We start from the raw sequence: 16,410 nt of genomic DNA on the forward strand, positions 1-16,410 counted from the left end.
AGTTAATACATGGGAGTTGGGAGGTTCATGCTTCTGTACTTTATGAGTCAGGTTAGCGCAGCTCCATCCTAAAAGGATGGTCAGCTCTAAGGGTCCAGAGTCAATCAGACTAGCAGTTTAAACGCCGGAAGTGCATATTTTAGAGATGATTTGACTTGCATTGACAGTGACCTAACATACTGAAGATTTAATTATTCTGTGAATCAGAAGAGAAAGCCCTCTGAAATACGTGATCTTTTTCCTCCTCACATGACCTGAATACATGGGTGTGCGTGTGTCTGTGCATTTTAACCAACCTTCTCTCCTGTCAGAGAGCTAGCCATCTCCCTGACCCCAGCACATTTGGTCTTGTCAGACTATTTAAGTTCCAGATCTTTTGGGAGCAAGGTTATCTTTCCCTGGGCTCTGTTCAAATTCTTCGTCCTCAGCCAGGAGCTTCAAGGGTGATGGAGAAATTGGACAGGGTTCCTTTAAGGCAGGAATCAAGGAGGGGAGCCAGGGTATCTACTGTGAACACAGCCCCAGGCTACAGCCCGGGGCCCAATTAGCGGTGAGCTAAGCAGGGTTTATGTTTAGCTTAGCAACGGCTGGGGCGTCCTGGAGGCCCCGTGGGGGTATCTCTGCGGGCGGAGGCTCCAGTCCCCATCCTCAGCCCGGTGGCGCTAGCAGCACCGTGGCTCTCCGGGGTCTCGCGGCACCAGCGCAGAGGGTCTACAAAGCGCAGAGGTGGCCGCCCCTGCCCCCAGCCTCAGCGTCCTGCGGACCACCTGGGCATCGGGGAGATCGGTCTGCAGTGGTGAGGGGCTGAGCGCCCCCAGGCGTCCCTCTGCGTGGGACGTGAACCAGAGGTCCCCGAGACTCTGCGGAGTACAGGGTCCCCAGGACTCCCACCACTGCCCGGGGTCGCCTTCCTCGAATCCCCGCGAGCGGCAGTGGATGGAGCCCCGAAGCCTGGCTCCCCGAGGCCTTGAGGGTGCAGCAGCAGCGGCGGCGGGGACAGCATTTCCAAGGCTGGGACATGAAGGTCGCGGTGTTGGACCTTGGGTCCCTCTTTGCCAAAATCTTCAAGACCTCGATGGCGCCCCCGGGGCTCCCCTCGCCTGTCCCCTCCTCCAGCCACGCAGAAGGCGCTGCCACCTCCGTGCTGGCAGCCCCCACCCTGACCCTCTTCCCCGCCCTGGCGCCCAATTCACCCTCCACCTCGCGGGGGGCGCCCGCCGCGCCCCATCATCTGCTCACCGCCTCCTACCCCAAGGCCTCAGTCACGAGCCGCAGGACAGAAGCAGCAGGGACCCCCTTCTCGCTGCCCAGTAGCCCGAGAGCAACCAAAGTCCCGGCCCTGCCCCTGGCCCCCTCCAGCGGTGGCTGCAGCGCCGCGGGCTCCCCGGCTCACCTGGTGCCAGTGGCGCGGCCGCCCCCGGGCCCTCCTGGCGGGGTATGGACCGCGCTGCCGTCCATCGGGGGCACCACGGGCAGCGGCAGTTCAGCCTGGAGCCCCCGGAACTCCCGCCAGCCTGGCCCCGGAGACCGAGAGCCCAGCGTTTGGATGCCCCCCGGACCTGGCCCCAAGACCCTCTTCTTCACCCTGCCGGACATTGGCGAGGAATGGGCCTCGGACAGCGACTCGGAGGAGGAGGAGGGCGGAGACGCGTGAGTAGCGGCGGGGCCGGGGCCCGTCGGTCTTTCCTTGAGGTCTCTGCCCTCCGCCTGCAGCGCCCACCTGGCCAGGCGGCCTTTGGCACGTCGCGCTCTTTGCGTGTCCTGGGGCACCCTGCTTGCCTGTTCCCTGGCTCCTCATTTCGTTGCCTTTCTGTTCTTTTCAAACACGCTGGGACAGGCGCTTACTCAACTTTCCTCTGCTGTTCACCAGCGGAACAGGAGTGGAGACGCAGCAGGGCTCGAAGGCGAGGAGGGCAGAGTTTTGTGTCTCGTCTGGCTGAGCCCTGGCAGATTGTTCGGTGGTCCGGTTTTCTCCGGGACTCGGAAAGGAGCCTTCGGGTCCCTTTCTGGGATGCGGAGTGCGGCAGGGGGGCGGGGTCACTGAGTGCGCCCGTGGGCAGTGCGATTTTAAGACTCGGTGGGTGCCTCCTTACTTTTCAAGGATCAGCCCCAATTCTTATCCTAGGAGGGGCGGGTTTCCTTTGAGTGACATCTGGTTAATTTACATATGTATAACCTCATCGGACGCCAAGGGCCTTTGTAATGCTCCGGACGCCTCTGACGCACACCCTAGAGTTACTGCAAAGTGCCCGGAGGTGCTCCGGAAACTCTGATGATTTTTAAAAAATAGGAATGAGAGGACATTTCCTTCAACACACACGCGCGCGCGCGCGCACACACACACACATACACACACACACACACACACAGCCTTTCACTGCCGTGAATGGTATTGAGAACCTTCTTATAAAGTGTGCATTTTAGAATGGAGGTTTTATTTTTTTTAATGAGCAGTTAAGGGCGTACAAACATGCTTAGCCTTCTGAATCCTACAAAAGAATAGTGAAATGGTTAAAGACCAGAATGCAGGTTTCCTGAGTGCAGATTTCTGCCTTATAACCTAGCGAGGAAGAACAGTCAAGTCTGCAGGGACAGAAGCTCCCCCCGCCCCACCGAAAATAAATTAAATTAATGGGAGAACTTTGGCGTTAAGAAGGATTCTAACCTGTTCACAATTTAAATAATTACATTTTTGCAAAACTGCCTGACATACATCCCAGTGCTAAAATAAACAGCTGAATAAGTTGCTTCTTTTCATTTAAAGTATCGCAGTATGGAATACATAAATCAACTGGTGTTTTGTTCGTAAGGAAAATCAGTGGCATTTGGGTAAGTGGCCAGGATACGCATGCGTAAGGAATTAGACCTTTGTTACCGGCTGCTCCTCCTTAACATGTATACAGTTAATGTTTTATGAGCAAACAGATCCACACAGTGACCTCAGACTCCAGTCTTTTGCTTTTTACTAACAGGCCCTGATACACGTCGGTGTGGCCAGGGAAACAACTGGTGTTGGGTTTCCTTCTGGAGCATCTGCGTCCATGTTTCACGGTCTGCACATTTTCAATAGATGCTTTTTACATAGCACTGTATTTGGCATTGCTGCCAGAAGTGACTGTTTGGCATTAGCAAATAAATCACTTTAACTAAAAGTGCAGATGTTGGAGTGTAGATAATTGCTATGAGAAAGAATATGCACAGACATCTGCATTCAGAGATCTTGCCGGTAATGACCTTGTATTCTCTGTAGGGCACCAGGCAGCCCTAGTTACATGAACAAATAGCTTCATTCCTTCTTTAATGATAAAGTTTACAACAGGGAAAGGAAGAAAATATTAAGGTGACTGTCCCTTTAGTACTACAGGCCTTCTGCATCTTGAAGTGTATTTTTTCCCTCTTGGGTTTCTGGGTTGGGACTATCTACAACATTGACTACACAAACATCATTCAACAGATGATTTAAATTATACAACCACCAGCTTACCTCCTGGTCTAAAAGCCAGAGGCATGGTGGTTAAAGGAGGGGTAGGAGCACGACACCTCTGACTTCATTCTTTTGTCTCAAGGTTGCTTTGGCTATGTGTGGTCTTCTGTGGTTCCATATGAACTTGAGGGTTATGGATGAACCTAGAGGGTATCATGCTAAGTGAAGTGATTCAGACAGAGAAAGACAAATACTGCATGATTTTACTTATGTGTGGCACCTGAAAAAAAGTGAACAGACAAAACAAAACAAAAACAGACTCATAGAAACAGAGAACAAAGCAATGGCTGCCAGAGGGAGAGATGGGGGCTGGGTGAGAAAAGGAAAAGGGAGTCTAGTCTATAATATTGAGGTAAGTTTGCACGGCGACAGATGAAGACTAGAATTTAGAGGGGAAATCCACATTGTAAGGGGTGTCCAGACTTTTGGCCTATCTGGGCCACGTGGGAAGAAGTTCTCTTGGGCCACACATTAAATACATTGCGGCCCGTAATCACACAAAAACATCACACATAATGTTTTAAGTAAATGTATGATTTTGTGTTGGGATGCATTCATAGCCACCTGGGGCCCCGGGTTGGACACCCCTGGTTTAAAATGTCAAATCCCTATACTGTCCATCTGAAATGAATGTAACTAAAACAGTATACCAATGACACTGAAATGAAAAACAAAGTAGGAGTAGGAAGAAAAAAAGAGTAGGTAAAGAGGATGTGGATAGAGGCAAACAAATGTAAACACGTCCCTGAGAAACATCACTCACACTCAGCTGCAAAGGAAAACTCTCATTCCTACTACATGCATTTTTGAAGAAAGCCCGTTTGCCCTGATTATGATGTGACTTTTTAAAAAGTAAAAATAGTGAAATTAATTTGGGGGAAGTATGCAACTGTTCAATTCAGTCTTTTTTTTCTTTGTCTCTAAGATGCTCTGTAGCAGCGTGGGTTCCGGTCTCTGACCCATTGGTTGGGTAAAGGAATGGCCCTGGCAAGGGGTTTGTCCCGTCTCTCCACGGGGCCCACTGGCTGCCAAACCTGAACCAGAGGTGGAGGGTAACAGGTTCCCTTTTTCATTTCCCTCTCCTGCGGCCTGACCTGTGATCCAGGGCTTCGGCCGTCACCTTCACCTGCCTGTGCATTGCATTTATACTTTACACCTGGTCGACATTGTTTTTTCCGTCTTGTCCATCCCTATTTGCTACCTCTGCTTGCACTTCTGGCTTGAACTAGACAATCAGCATTTTGTAGGTTTTATTCTCTGTTTGTCCTGGAAACTGGAGAATTTCTAACAGTAGATAAGGTTGGTTGGTAGATAGAAATTGCTCTGTAAAAATGTTGGTAGATGGTAAACTTCGGGTGGTCAAGAAGTATTATTTCTATCTTTTGTAAGTTATTGCTGTGGGTGTATAATTATTGCTATTTTGAGTGACTGAGTTCCGTTGTTAAAGTCATGTAGGTGTGGAAATATCGTAGTAACAGCCTATAGGATTTATTTACTTGGCTGGCAATAAAGTGAGTGAATTGAGAGGCAAGACTTTGCCTCTCATCACAGGAGTTGGATTCCACTCTCAAACCATCTTCTAGATTGTAATTCTGGGCAAGTTACTGAGTTTTCCAACGTGTAGAATTTCCCCCATGATAAAATGGAGATGATAACAATACTTCCCTCACAGGGGTATTCCAAAAATTAGTTGAAATAATATTTTCAGTGCCTAACACATAGAGAAATGCTGATAAAATGTCTTCTACAATTATTATATGCTTCTTGACACAGAAATGAAATTTGAGAGTGTGCTTCATTTTAAAAAATGCATGCATTCCAGGTGAAGAGAAGAGTGACAAAGATAATTATTCACATTCGCCATGTGACTATAATACATGGCATCTTCGAGTTCAGTTATTGGGAAGAAGAAATCATAGGCCATTGCAATTTGCCATCATGTTCCCTGCACAAGTCACAGTAGATAAAGCTTGCTTTAATTAGCATTGCCACTGACTGGGGTGTAACACCTGGAAGAAATGTGTTTGGCGCCCTGGGAACAAACATTTAATTTTTAGAGACGATGCAGAATTGTCAGTAGCATCTCAAATCACGCACGGCTCCCCCGTTGTGTAGCTCCTCCCCGTTTCTACCTGGTGATCCTGTGATTCACATCACATTTCCTATCCATTTGAGGCTATAAACTCTTTGTCAGTCTGGTGACAGTTAAGGCAGCATGTGCCCAGAAAAGGCATTTAATAACATTGATTAACTGAGTGAAGGACATTGTTTCTTCTTCATATACGCCAGTTTCATGGGTCCCTAAACTCCTGAAAATGTAGAGGTGATTTAAATCTCTTTCTTGGAGAAGAACTGTTGTCTTGGGCCTTGTGGTTCTGTTGTCTTGGAGTTTTCCCAAAGTTAGTTAACGCCTTCTGCTGGGACTTGGTGTCTGCACAGGGACAAATGATGGGAGGGCTCAGGAGACGATTGTCCAGCACTATCAGCTTCTACTGCAGTCATCATTATTTCTATTGCAGTGACCATGACTTTCATTAAAAGCAGTAATAAACTTGACTTGGTTGTCTATGTCTAGTGTTAGCTCAAACCCAGGGGAAAAATTTTTTTCTTCCTCTCTTTTGTAGTAGTTTTTTAAACTTGAAGCTACCTTCTTTACTTTATCATTATAGTTAAGACTGCACAAATTATATTTGAGGTAACAGTCACCTATGTTCTGCTGTGTATTTAAAGAACACATTTTGAATTTTCTCTAATGTAATAGCTAACAGGTATAATATTTGATATGTGCCAAGTTCGTAGCTACAATTCTATGATATGGGATTTGAGTCCTTTATAGCACAAAAACTGTAATAGCTGATTTAAATTATTAGTACAGTTTTTAGAGCATAGTTTTGAAGTCAGATTGACTTTGATTCAAATTTTACTTTGAATTTTTCTGAAAGTACTAAGAATAAAATACCAATTAGGAATTCACTTAACCTCTTTAAGCCTTATTTTCTCACCCATAAAATGAAAATTAGCCCTGGCTGGTGTAGCTCAGTGGATTGAGCACGGGTCTGCGAAGCACATAATCGCGGTTCGATTCCCAGTTGGGGCACATGCCTGGGTTGCAGGCCAGTTCCCAGCAGGGGACTCATGAGAAGCAACCATACACTGATATTTCTCTCCTTCTCTCCTTCCCTTCCCCTCTAAAGATAAATAAATAAAATCTTTAAAAATGAAAATTAATAATAATACCCATCCAAAGAGATATTGTAAACATTAAAAGAAATGCTATATAAAAACATCTCTCTATAGTCTCTCTGGTATATAAGCCCCACAATAAATAGCTAGTGCTATTAGTTTATAATTCTCATTATTCTACATACATTTTTATTTATCACCCATAGTCAGAACCCTTTGTACAAAGTATAATTTAGTGATAGAACCTCCAGAAAGGTAAGTATATTATGTTTATATTATTATAAACATTGTCAACCTGTATGTATAAAATATCTATTCCACCTGAAACCCAGGGGGAGCTGGACTTTTTGAGTGATTTAAAGAGTTGGAAACGGATCTTGTCATCCAAGAACAGGGAAAATAAGATGGATGAGCCAGGAGAGCTCCAGACCAATTACCAGGAGTGCACAGTTAAGGGCAAAGTCCATGGAACAGGGAGGGAAGCGGGTAGGCCGGGAGTCATAGAGAATGTGTACGTTGGGGTTAAAGAGGCACTTTGGTTTGGGAGCACATTACAGGGGGCTACACCTGTGTGAGCAAACACATGCAGGTGGGATGTTCTGTGTCACGCATGGAATTCAATTAGTTAGGAGCGTGGCGCTCGACGAGGAATTTAGAGAAAATTGTGGAAAGCTCTGGGTACCAGTCTTTATCTAGCAAGCACCAGAAAAGCCACTGTTTAAGGCAGAGAAGTGACAGGAAGAGGGCTGAGCTCTAGAAGGATTAAATTACTGCATAAGAGAGTGTAAATGCAGAGAGACGGTAGGTGCTGGGACCTGTGGATGAAGCTGATTAAAATAATGGTATTGGGATGATAAATACTGCAGAGCTCAGCCATGCATCCATGAGAGTGAAGATCGGCTTCTGCCATAGATGTAGAAACTCAAACTCCATTAATGGGGATTTTCCCATCTTTATCTTAGGGGGCGGCATCAACCTGCCACCTGGACACTCAGGGGTGGGGAAGAGCTCGCTTGTTCTGATACCCTCTGTCCTTGCTGGACCGGATCCACTGAAATGTCCATAATCTCATCTCATCCTCCTGTATAACCTGGTCTCATGCACCATGCACCTGCCCTGTAATCCGGGGTCTCCCTCCTTCCAGTCTGTGGTTCTTCAAGGAGCCCTGGGATCAGCCTGCCGTTCTCATAACAATCTCGTCTATTACTAGGCTTACGGGAGTTTGCCAATCCACACCTCTCAGCCTTCTTTTTCCCTCTGGGATCCTGTCACCTTACCCAAGCTCTGCCAAAGGATCAGCTCCCAGGTTCCTTACAGTCCCATTTTAGGTCAGCCTCTCCAGCTTACCTGAGGTCCAGAATTTGCATCCCTGGCCCACAGGGTCCTAGAGGACGCGCAGTGGGAACCGCCCTGGGTTGAATGCCCAGGGGAATGAGAAAAGGCGCTCCTTCCTGCAGGAGGCCGGTTACAGTTACGGTTACGGTGAGAGGGTGCAAATCAAGTGAACTCCCAGCTGGGCGCCGCCTCACAGGGCACAGTGTCCCTAAAGGACTATTTTGGTTTGTAGTGCTCCCCCACCCAATACCTGTACCCCTAACATCGCTGACATTTTACTTCTCAGAGACAGCCCACAACATCTTCCTACTCCAGGGCATCCAGTTCCCTCCAGAAGGTTATGGGAAGAACCCCTTATATATCTGTTTCCTCCTAAGTCTTTTTCTTTGTTAAAAATTCATACCAATCTTGTAAGTTTAGGCTTAAAAAAATCATAATCAAGCGGGGGGAAACTTTTGCACTCTCTGTTTTCTGAAGCAATAAGCAGGGGAAAAAGCCTTGGATTACTCAGCAAGGGAAGGGACAAAGGATGATGAAAACACTGGGGGAAATAGGTCAGTTAGCATTTAGAAATAGTCTACCACGGGTCTTCCACAGGCTGAGTACTCCTCCTTCCCTTGCCAGTGCAGTGTAGGTGTTTGTTTCATTGAAGACAGCCAGATTTCTGGTATGAGTAACCTCACCCAAAGGCAACAATTTTACTTTGTAGCAAAAAAATTTCTGAACATTTTGCAATCCTAGGAACAGTAGGTATCAATATAATATAGACATACATTAAATAGGACATAATTCATTAAATGCTATGTGTTTTTCATTAAATACTATTCATTAAATATGTTTTGAAAAATTCAAAGTTGCCTCTTGAGTTCTGAGAGGTAGAAATGGTCATTGAGGACACCGTATTTAAGAAAGCACAGAAATTAAGTAAAACCTTTAAGCTGATTAAATATCTAGTTATGAACTTGGTAAAAAAGTTGATGGTCTTTGGTGATGACAAGAAAAACAGTTGAGTGAGACTTTTCCTACTCTCATTTAATAAACAGAATATTATGGCTAAGCTGAACTAAGATGTTCTCCTTCTATGTACATATACATCTATATTCTTCTTAGGGTCATTGTCATCTTAAGCTTATTACAATGCTAGTAACGAGGACAAGGCAGGATCCCACTTTAGGAGCTCACAGTTTACACCAGACTTTTGATACTAATAATAGTATTTCAGAAAATGTCACTAGGTGCATGTAAGGTTAAATCAGGGATTTATTTTAACAGTGAACATTGAATGCAAATTCCTGAGAGTAAACACTGAAGTGTTAGAAGCCACTGATGTGCATGCAAGACTCTATAATCCAGTTGAAATCAGGGTCTACATTGAATAAAATGAGCCCTTCCCCTAAAAATCAGTCAACTCATTGCCAAATTAATGCATAAAAGTAATTCCTGGGGAACTTTAACTTTAGTATAGGAAGTTTGCTTTAAAGAAGCAGAGGATACAGTTTCAAGAAAGGGCCTGTCTCAGTCAGACTTTGGCTCTACTCACTAGATTTCACGTTTTTGTCATTGTGTTTCAGTGACTGAGCAGAGCATTGTTCCAATATGCTTCGTTGCACAAATCTGAGGTTCTTAGCATTTAAATAAGAGCTGGTATTTCTATGCCTCCTAACTGCCAGGCTGTGTGCATTTAAAGATATTATCATGAATCCCCAAACAAACAGACAAGGTAAGAATGCTATTTTCATTCCACAGATGAAAAGGTTGAGGCTCAGAAAGGAAATACTTTGTCGAATTGCACATGGCTAGTGTGTGGAAAATGTAAGAATCAAATCGAGGCAGTCGATGGATACTATCCATGATATGTGTAACTGAGAGCTTTGTTGTTTCTTTTTAAACACATTATTTAAGATGGTAATGAAAGTTAAAATCTACCTCTAAGGTAGTTGGAGTTATTTTTCCTGTAGCAGCTCTACTCTAAGAAATTATACTCTTTCCAATAAAAATAAATTTCGAAAAATAAAAATCATGTTAATAACTTACCTAAAAGTAACTTCCTCAGAATATTATTCCTGTTAATACTGATAAGACCAAATTTAAAGCTTTGCTCTATCCATTTTGAAGTACAGATAACAAATGCCTTTTGGCATACAGCTTCTTTAAAATAAAGCATTAGTTTTGCCAACTTTGGTTTATTATGTACGTGCATTATAAATTATTTTATGTATATATAATAGAAAATCAAATATTTTATTCATTCTAGTAAGGTAGTAATGAGTGAACATGTCTTACTAGAACAAAAATGGAGCAGAAGGAATTAGACATGGCCCTTGCAAGGGGAAAGAATATACGTACACATTAGTGTTTTCTTAATTAGATGTTTCCCTTCTCTTCTAGAGATGCCTTATAATTAAATATTGACCACTGTAATCCTTGCCAGGCCCTTATATTTATTTTCACCCTATGAGTATATTTCTTTCATATAACATTTAACAATTTGTATCTTTCTTGCTTATTGATTTCTAACATAAATGCTGTGGCTTTAATGATCTAAGAAAATCTAATGAGATACTTGTTTTAAAGGTTCATTAAAGTGACAACTGTTAAATTAATTACTAATTTCAAGTCCTTACAATGAGATGTCAAAGAATTATGTAGTGGCAAATATGTAAGTGACCGTCACTTTGCTTTTGTTATGAAACCTCTTTATGCAAAGCAGTGACAGTAGCTGAACTTGCTCAGCCTAAGTTCTAGTTTCACAGTGGGTGGTCTGAACCAGCAAGCTAACATTACAAAACACTTTGATGGAGCATCTTGTGTGTGCGCACGCGTATTCCATGTCCCCTTCTAATCCATTAGCCTGTCCCCGTTGGAAACCTGTTTTTGTCCCAGACGGAGGGGACGTATATCTCACTCAAGACTTTCTTGGGAGGTGAATGCTGATTTATATCACACATCATGCAATACTTCACTACAAAGGTTTCTTTAGCTCCATTTCCACCAATGGCAGACTAGATAGCTTGAGACCAACCACCAACTGCCTGTAATTAGAAAAGCTAGACAAGAAACAGAAACCACCCAGGCGTTAGGATGAGATTTTTAAAAAAGGCTAGTTTATCTTCTCAATTCTTGATTGGATTAAGGCTAGAGTCCCCTGGCCCAGTCTCCTCTTCAGGCAAATTTAATCCCTTCTGAACGAAGCTGTGAGCAACAACTTTATATTTTTATCAAAGACAGTTTAAATGCGAGAATACAGAAATGTTGAATATAAATGCATGGATGTAAATTTTAATGAAAACAGAGCTGGTGTAGCTTTTATAATAGCAAACCTAGTAAATTTTTTAACCCATAAAAAAAAAACATGAAACTGAAACTTATAATAATGATCTAGCAACTATTACAAAGCCTTCCTTTTATGCTCTACTAATTAAAAAAATAACTAAAATCAAATATTAAAAAGTACTTTTGGTGTAGGGGGGGTTGACTATATTGATGTTGCAGTTTGGGAAATTGAACTCTTTATAGAATATATTTAGGAGGATGTTTTCACTTTGAAAGCCTGATGAATTGTTTACTAAAACAGTATGGAGTTTCCTCAAAAAAATTAAAAATGGAATTACCTTCTGACCCAGCAATCCCACTGCTGGGAATATGTCCGAAGAATCCTGAAGAATCCCGAAACACCAATCAGAAAGATTATGTGCACCTCAATGTTCATAGCAGCATTATTGACAGTAGCCAAGATCTGGAAAGGGTTCGCCCATCAGTAGATGAGCAGGTCAAAAAGCTGTGGTGCATTTACATTTCAGTTACGAGGTGGCTGTACAAAAGGGAATCTCACCTTTTGTGACAGGATGAATGGGTTTGGAGATTATTATGTTAAGTGGAACAAGCCAGTCAGAAAAAAAAACAAATATCATGTGATCTCACTTGTATGTGGAATCTAATGAACAGAATAAACTGAGAAACAAAATGGAACTAGAGTTATCAACCCATGGAACAGACTGACAGCTGTCAGAGGGGAGTGGGTGGGGGGACTGGATGAAAGAAGGTGAAGGGATTTGCCAAAGAGCATACATGCCTAACTCGTAGACGCAGACAGCAGCGTGGCAATGGCCAAAGGGGGGTGGGACTGGGTGGAGGTGGGCAAAGGGGGGGGGGGAGGCAGGGATAAGGCAATATCTGTAATATTTAAACAATAATTTAAAAAATAAAAATATTTGTAACATACCAGTTTTTGAAGTGTTTGTTCTTTCACTGTATCATACAGTAAATCCTTCAAAGGAAGAAAAAATGTTAGATGTTAATGAATAGTATTGAACCCATTTCTCCAACGTATACTATTGAAACATGAACTTTCTGCTTCTCTGATTCAAAACAGTATACTTCTAGTAACTTCATAGGATCTCACCTAATAATGATTGTCCTTGATAGGTTTCAACACTCACTTTTAAGATTGCATAGGACTGTAGGGCTCATATTTTTTCCTTCTGCTCCGTCCTTTTGGATACACCGTTCCTCTAGATTTTAAAGTGATTTTCTCTTCTCTGCTAAATAGAGTGAGCTTTACAGCTTCTTGGTGTTACACACAAGGGGCGTTCAAAGGGGTTGCCCTGCACAGAAGTGTGGAGTCGGCTTTGTCACGGGCCACCCAGGCTGGCATGTGGCTCTGCCACACCAACAACTTCACTGTGCCTCAGTTTACAAATCTGCAGAATGGCACTAACAGCATTCCCCCTTCAAAGGACTATCGCGAAGCTTAAATACACTAACATGTATATGAAGTATTTAAAACAGCCTGGGGTGGCCCTGGCTGGTGTAGCTCAGTGGATTGAGCACGGGCATGGGAACCAGAGTATCGGGGTTCGTTTCCCAGTCAGGGCACATGCCGGGTTGCAGGCCAGTTCCCAGCAGGGGATGCATGACAGGCAGCCATACATTGATATTTCTCTCCCTCTCTCCTTCCCTTCCCCTCTAAAAGTAAATAAATAAAATCTTAAAAAAAAAACAGCCTGGGGTGTGGCAAGTACTAAAGAAATCCTTGCGGCTATTGTGAGAGACCATATTTGCTCTATCTATGGCAGATGGGCATCGAACATCTTATGAAATCTATCTGCAAATCAGGTCTGAGATGAATCTTCAAAGGGGAAGCTTTTAAAGTCAGACCGGCCAGATCTAGAGAAAACTGTTTACCCTTGGTAATTCACTGAATATTGCTTTTCCATAGCAAAAATAAAAATCGCAAGCTTTGAGACTGTGAGGTTGAGAAGCGAGGGTGGGAGGCGGACCCGGTCTGCCCCCCCTCCCGCCCCCGCCTGCTCCGCACGTCGGACAGTGCTCGCTGCAAAGGTGATTTCTGATCTAAACAGGACTATGCACCTGAGTGAACGTTCACTACATCCCAAATTTTGCAAAAAAACAAACACGTTAAAATCCCTTTGACACGGTTGTCAGAGTGGCAAAGGATGGGAAAGGGTAACACCTAGTGGCCCTCTGGCAGTAATGCATTGAAATGTGTTCGTCCAAAGTAAGGGAGATGTGTTCATCCAAGTATATAGTTGTGTTTTGCTTTACATAAGATGTTCTCAGAAAAAATTTTATGTAAAGCAAATTTCTCTTATTATTCATAAAATATACCTTTAAAATTTCTTATAATCATTCAACAATAACATCCTTATAAATTTTACCCCCTGGGTAATTTTTTTAAATTTTTATGTTAAATAGCATATTATCTCTATATTTTTCTGTAATTTTACATAAGCTGTGAACTTCGCACGTTGCCTAGCACTTTCTAAGATTATTATACTAATCACATTAAAATAACTACATGTGGTAATGTTTTATTGGTCCTCTTGGAAAGTAGTTACTAATTTATAAAATACATTTAAATGTGTAGGGGAATTTAATGCATTTGAAATAAATTTTTTGTTTTAGAAAAGTTTTATTTACAAGAAAGTTGCTCCTTTATTATGAGCTAACTTTATGAATTCATTCCAGTGATTAGGGTTCTCCGGAGAACTAGAACCAATAGGATATACGTATGTATATCTGCATCAACATCTCTATGCCTACTTATAGGTTTGTATATAGAGAGAGATATTTATAGATAGATAGATAGATGATAGATAGATAAAGATAGGTTTGTTTTAAGAAATTAGCTTGCATGATTGTGAACTTGGTAATTCTAAACTCTGCAGTAATCTAAAATATCTCAGTACGTTTTCATGTTGATTATGTGTTGAAATGATAATATTTTAGAAGCACTGGATTAAATAAAATATATTTCTGAAGAAAGATCAGTGTGACTATGACTAACGGAGTGAACTCCTATAAAAGTAAAAAAAAAAAAGCACAAACCATGTAGAGGAGAATGGTGTTGGTGGGGTGGTGGAGGCACTACCAGTGTGGACCAAAAGGACCCAGACTATCGGTCCTCCGCTCCTGACCTTCTCTGGAAGGCACCCGGCTGACAGCACCCTCAACTGCAAACCTGGACCATGTCAAACTCAGGAGTTTGGCCCAGAAGGTGGAAGCAAGAGCCCAGACGGCAGAGCCAAAAGCTCGGAAGAAGCCAAAGAGCAGAAGTGGATCCTAACCAAGGCAACTAGAGTCTGTTTGGATTTCAAATAGCCACGGACTGGTGACTGCTGTGTCCCCAAGTGTCCATTGTGGTTATCCAGTCTCTGCCGCATCATTCTTTGGCTTGCAGGAGGCTGCTGGCTTGTCCCTTTGGCTCCCAGGTCTAAAGGGCCAGAGGAAATGCCCCAAGGAGGAGCCTCTGTGCTCTCCCGTAAACGTGATTGAGATGAGGAGCTTTTAGGTGGATTACGGCAGAGTACAGATGTCTGCAAATTCTTTGACACTCTAACTATTGAGAGCTGGGTTCTCTTTTCCAACTCTTTGAATCTGTGACTCTTTTGATAATGGCATACAATGGAAGTGACACACTGTCTTTAATAGAGTTCACGGCTTCTGCTTTGGTTTCTTGGAGCCCTGAGCTTCTACGTAGGAAGTGTGACTACCCTGCTGGGGAAACTACTTGGGGAAGTCTTGAGACTCCAGGAGAGAAGGGATCAGCTTCCCAACCATCCCTCCACCCCCAAAGTGCTAGTTAGGTGGTGGGTGAAGCCTTACTGGACCCTCCGGGCCAGCCTAGTGGCCAGTTGAATGTCATTGAGTAATGCCAGCCAGTGCCACACAGAGAGGAAGAACCACCTAGCGAAGTTGTACGGAATTCTATGAATTGTGAGCATAACAAAATGACCATTGTTTCAACCCACTAAATTTGGGGTGGTTTGTTATGCAGTGATGTATGCCTGGGACAGACAGACAGACAGACAGACACACACACACACACACACACACATCTCAGTTGAATGACTTTGAACATGGTATTTAAGGTCTTTGCCTTCAGTATTTTTATCAGTAAAATTGGATAATAGTGCCTGCCAGGCATGGGTGTCAAACAATTGAGCAAATTAAAACAGCAGATGCAGAAGGCAGCTGCCATTTGGACCACAGTGCTCTTCTTCTCTTTCTTTGTTTCCTGTCACACAACCCCTGACAGACAAATAGTATTAGCAGCTTTGTGTTTACTTCAGATGCCGTCTGCTTTCCTGATAAATATACACGCACACCCTACATGGGTACACATATGTATGCACCAGGCTTTAAAATCTTATCAATTTTAGAATTTAAAATCACTTACTGATTATTCTTAAACATGGCGAGGCTCCTAGTAGCCGCAGTGCAGGAAATGGATGGTTTGTTGTTGGTTGTGGTTTCTTCTCACCCTAGGGTTGTCCCTTACAAGAGACTCCAAACAAAGAGGCAGGAGTTTTCACTACTGTATGGGACAGGCAGGTTTGCCTCCTGGGGCAGGGTGCTGAGGAGGAGGACTGGGTGCCCTTCTTTTAGCTGTATGGACTTAGATCTCAAAGGAGAAAGGCTATGGAGGGCAGGCCCGAGAGTGCACCAGCGTCCATTTGATTAGCTGTAATTATTAAAAATCTTTTAATGGGCTCTGGCCAGTGTGGCTCAGTGGATTGAGCGCCAGCCTGTGAACCTAAGGGTTACAGGTTTGATTCCCAACCAGGGCACACGCTTGGGTTGTGGGCCAGGTCCCAGTAGGGGGCGCACAAGAAGCAACCATACATTCTCCCTTACTTTCTCCCTCCCTTCCCCTCTCTAAAAATAAGTAAAATCTTAAAAGATTAAAAAAAAAACTTTTAATGAGGGAAAAGCATGCCGTAGGGTAGTGTCCACCCTTTCACACCCCGCTTTAAAAGTGTGTTTTACCTCAGCCAACTCACTGCTATTCTTTGACTTATGAAAATGGTGGCCTGGTCGTTCTGCTGTCTCACAACCCAGAGCCCGGTGACTGTGGTCCTTTACTAAACCGAGACCCAGGTATGCTC

At 43.5% G+C, this 16,410-nt stretch overlaps 1 protein-coding gene across 3 annotated transcripts in view; it reads left to right on the forward strand.

Moving 5' to 3' along the window:
- Positions 1 to 523: 523 nt before the first annotated feature.
- The window catches only part of FAM149A (family with sequence similarity 149 member A), a 40,771-nt gene continuing 24,884 nt past the window's right edge, over positions 524 to 16,410 (forward strand). The window contains exon 1 of one of the 3 annotated variants that reach the window (XM_037055218.1): positions 524 to 1,650. In XM_037055218.1, coding sequence (XP_036911113.1) covers positions 1,019 to 1,650 — 632 coding nt within the window. In that variant the 5' untranslated portion in view covers positions 524 to 1,018. The remainder of the gene's footprint in view (positions 1,651 to 16,410) is intronic. The other 2 variants (XM_037055217.1, XM_037055219.1) reach the window with 2 other exon arrangements.

Source organism: Sturnira hondurensis, unplaced genomic scaffold (genome assembly GCF_014824575.4).
Source record: "Sturnira hondurensis isolate 20B ecotype Veracruz unplaced genomic scaffold, ASM1482457v3 Scaffold0008640, whole genome shotgun sequence".
Taxonomy (NCBI): Eukaryota; Metazoa; Chordata; class Mammalia; order Chiroptera; family Phyllostomidae; genus Sturnira; species Sturnira hondurensis.